Source organism: Diaphorina citri, unplaced genomic scaffold (genome assembly GCF_000475195.1).
Source record: "Diaphorina citri unplaced genomic scaffold, Diaci psyllid genome assembly version 1.1 scaffold7976, whole genome shotgun sequence".
In the NCBI taxonomy this organism is placed as follows: Eukaryota; Metazoa; Arthropoda; class Insecta; order Hemiptera; family Psyllidae; genus Diaphorina; species Diaphorina citri.
The window spans coordinates 1-2913 of NW_007385352.1; the positions used below are offsets into that span (position 1 = coordinate 1).

General features: G+C 41.9%; 1 protein-coding gene and 1 long non-coding RNA gene across 2 annotated transcripts; one reads left to right on the top strand and one right to left on the bottom strand.

Moving 5' to 3' along the window:
• The first annotated feature begins 509 nt into the window (after positions 1-509).
• On the top strand, positions 510-2038 carry LOC108251819 (glycogen debranching enzyme). Its single transcript, XM_008487438.3, has 3 exons — positions 510-720; positions 1374-1598; positions 1839-2038. Exons 1-3 carry the CDS (start codon positions 607-609, stop codon positions 1890-1892), a joined length of 393 nt encoding a protein of 130 aa, XP_008485660.1. The 5' UTR covers positions 510-606; the 3' UTR covers positions 1893-2038.
• Positions 1860-2232, bottom strand: LOC113472755. Its single transcript, XR_003394943.1, has 2 exons — positions 2164-2232; positions 1860-2056 (listed from the first exon to the last, which is right to left on the bottom strand). It is a non-coding gene; the product is annotated as an uncharacterized LOC113472755 (long non-coding RNA).
• Between the last annotated feature and the right edge of the window lie 681 nt (positions 2233-2913).

Here is a 2913-nt window from a genome sequence, read left to right on the forward strand (position 1 = left end):
TTATTTGTGAACCTTTACCAAATAAGCAAGTGAATAGTTAATCCCATGTGATTTTTCACGCGGAATCGAATGGTGCTAGTTGCGGGTTCGATACTCCCCGGTGTCAACGAATTTCCCTTTTATTTGTGAACCATTAACAAGTAAGCATGTGAATAGTTGATCCCATGGGATTTTTCACGCCGAATCTAATGGTGAAACTTTTAGAACTGTCCGACATACAGTTGAGAAGTTTAATGTAATAGAAAGTCGTGTGATGTTCACACCAGATTTTTTTACATACACTATCAGTTTTTCTCATCAGATTGCTAAATTTTACGTGAAAGTTGTGAGTCTTGCTTGAGAGGTTGAAACTGAGACTTTCTCTTATTATATTCCTCTATTTCTTATCTCAGGCTCCTGAACTCTTCACCCCAACATACACTATCAGTTTTTCTCATCAGATTGCTAAATTTTACGTGAAAGTGGTGAGTCTTGCTTGAGAGGTTGAAACTGAGACTTTCTCTTATTATATTCCTCTATTTCTTATCTCAGGCTCCTGAACTCTTCACCCCATCCAATGCACGTACTGCACTGTCCGTAGCCGAGGCAACGCTACTAGGACCCGGTATGGGGATGCGAACCCTGGACCCTGGGGATTGGAGTTACCGTGGTGATTACGCCAATGATAATGATTCTGATGATCCTACTGTGGCGCATGGGTTTAACTATCATAATGGACCGGTAAGTACGAAAAGGTCAAAGATTGAACATGGTTTGATCACCACCATGTTCGATCAACCCATTTCTGGAACGACTTTTGATGATGTAGTACACCGACCTTCAGCTCGTTTGATTGAACCAGTTTCAAACGGACCACGTTATTACGTGAATAACAAATGAATGAAGCACGAATGTCAGCCTAGTTTGCTAGGAAGGTAGCGTGTGTGCCTTGTAAGGTGGCGGGTTTCATTCCTGCCTGGGGCGAACTTTATCCTAAACATATCAGGTTCGTTCTCGGAAAGGCTGGCTTTCTCCTGTCCTGTCTTCCTTCTTCCTTCTCTCTTGGAATTCGAGGTGATAAGACCTCCATTGTTACACTCCCCTTTATCAACAACGGACCACGTTATTACGTGAATAACAAAAGAATGAAGCCCGATTGCCAGCCTAGTTTGCTAGGAAGGTAGCGTGTGTGCCTTGTAAGGTGGCGGGTTTCATTCCTGCCTGGGGCGAACATTATCCTAAACATATCAGGTTCGTTCTCGGAAAGACTGGCTTTCTCCTGTCCTGTCTTCCTTCTTCCTTCTCTCTTGGAATTCGAGGTGATAAGACCTCCATTGTTACACTCCCCTTTATCAAACCTATTGAAAAAATTGTTTTGTCGTTTTGTTTGTCAGGAATGGCTCTGGCCCTTAGGTTTCTTCCTGCGCGCCAAGCTAGAGTTTGCAGAACCTCACACCAGGAGCGCCACTATCGGTAGTATTCGTTCCCTACTAGCGCGGCACTTTGTACATCTCAACACATCATATTGGCGTGGTCTACCTGAACTCACTAACAAGGATGGCAAGGAATGTCCCGGCTCCTGTAATACACAGGCTTGGAGCAGTAGTACTCTTCTAGAGGTAAACAACAGTATATACCTACATAATTATAGTTGGATGAGGTCTAATAAAAAATAAGATGTTAATGAAAAAAGAGTTTATATCTTTTACAAAAAAAGTCCAAGAATGATTGTTCTTGCCATTCTAAGTAAATGTATTTTTGAATTTATTTCTCAGGTAATTCATGACATCTCCCTCCAAAGTCCAAGAATGATTGTTCTTGCCATTCTAAGTAAATGTATTTTTGAATTTATTTCTCAGGTAATTCATGACATCTCCCTCCTGGAATCCAAGGATCAATATCAGCGGCAATGACACCAACACAGTACCATGTCTCATAACGACAGACATTATCTATCTGAGAATACTGCCAGTCTGATACATGCAACCATTGAGAAACCAAACATACCAATGTCATATCTGACAGGACAAGTCAAATCAAACCTTCCACCAATCCAAACCGAGTCAGAACGCTCAACCTATAGGAATATGCGACCAGTGAGAAAGCAAACATACCAATGTCATATCTGACAGGACAAGTCAAATCAAACCTTCCACCAATCCAAACCGAGTCAGAACGCTCAACCTATAGGAAACGACAAACCAAACCAATGGGAATTCATACTGAAGCTAAGCCTGATCTAACAAGTTATGGATTAAACACCTCTCATTACATAGGAACAAATACCACTCAGAGGTTAAGTGATTCAAAACTAAACACCCACAAATCTAATAACATTGGATCAAATCAATACATCTCTCCTAACAGAGAAACTACTCATGGGGTGTTGGAGTGTCGTAAGTTATCATTAGAAACCACACAGACACAACAGAGCGCGCGTCGCACGTCAAGAGCAAACTCCGAGTGCGTCGAACAACCGCGCAAGTTCTCTACCGACACCAACAAACTCGATTGGAGTCAGGAAAACAGCGAGTGGAATTTCCCAAGTGTAAACTATAACTATTATCACTCGAGACTTAACGTTCTGAATGCGAGCGATGGCAATCAGATGAAATACAAATCCAGACGGAACTCCTATGATCTGATCAAGACCAAATGTCTGGCCATACTGAACATGGATAAGAAACAAGCAAGACGCTCCATGGACGATGAGGCATACCAAGTATCCAAGATAATCACCATATTCGATAATGTGGGAAATAAACAATATGGGAAGGAGAGGAAAGAGAAGGATAATGAGAGACTTAAGAAGAGAAATAGAGAGAAACCTACAGGCACAAGTCGGGTACAGGGAGTTGGGCGGAAGAGTACAGAGGTTATAGGAAGTCCTAAAGCATTTCGGAAGGTGGAGATGAGAACTAACGATACTACAGA

What these genes read in the sequence shown, in the direction of transcription:
- LOC108251819 (XM_008487438.3), top strand. Translation starts at nt 607, where the DNA reads ATGGGGATGCGAACCCTGGACCCTGGGGATTGGAGTTACCGTGGTGAT. An exon ending in TTAACTATCATAATGGACCG is followed by an intron (nt 721 to 1,373) that starts GTAAGTACGAAA and finishes TTTGTTTGTCAG; the next exon opens with GAATGGCTCTGGCCCTTAGG. An exon ending in GCAGTAGTACTCTTCTAGAG is followed by an intron (nt 1,599 to 1,838) that starts GTAAACAACAGT and finishes TTTATTTCTCAG; the next exon opens with GTAATTCATGACATCTCCCT.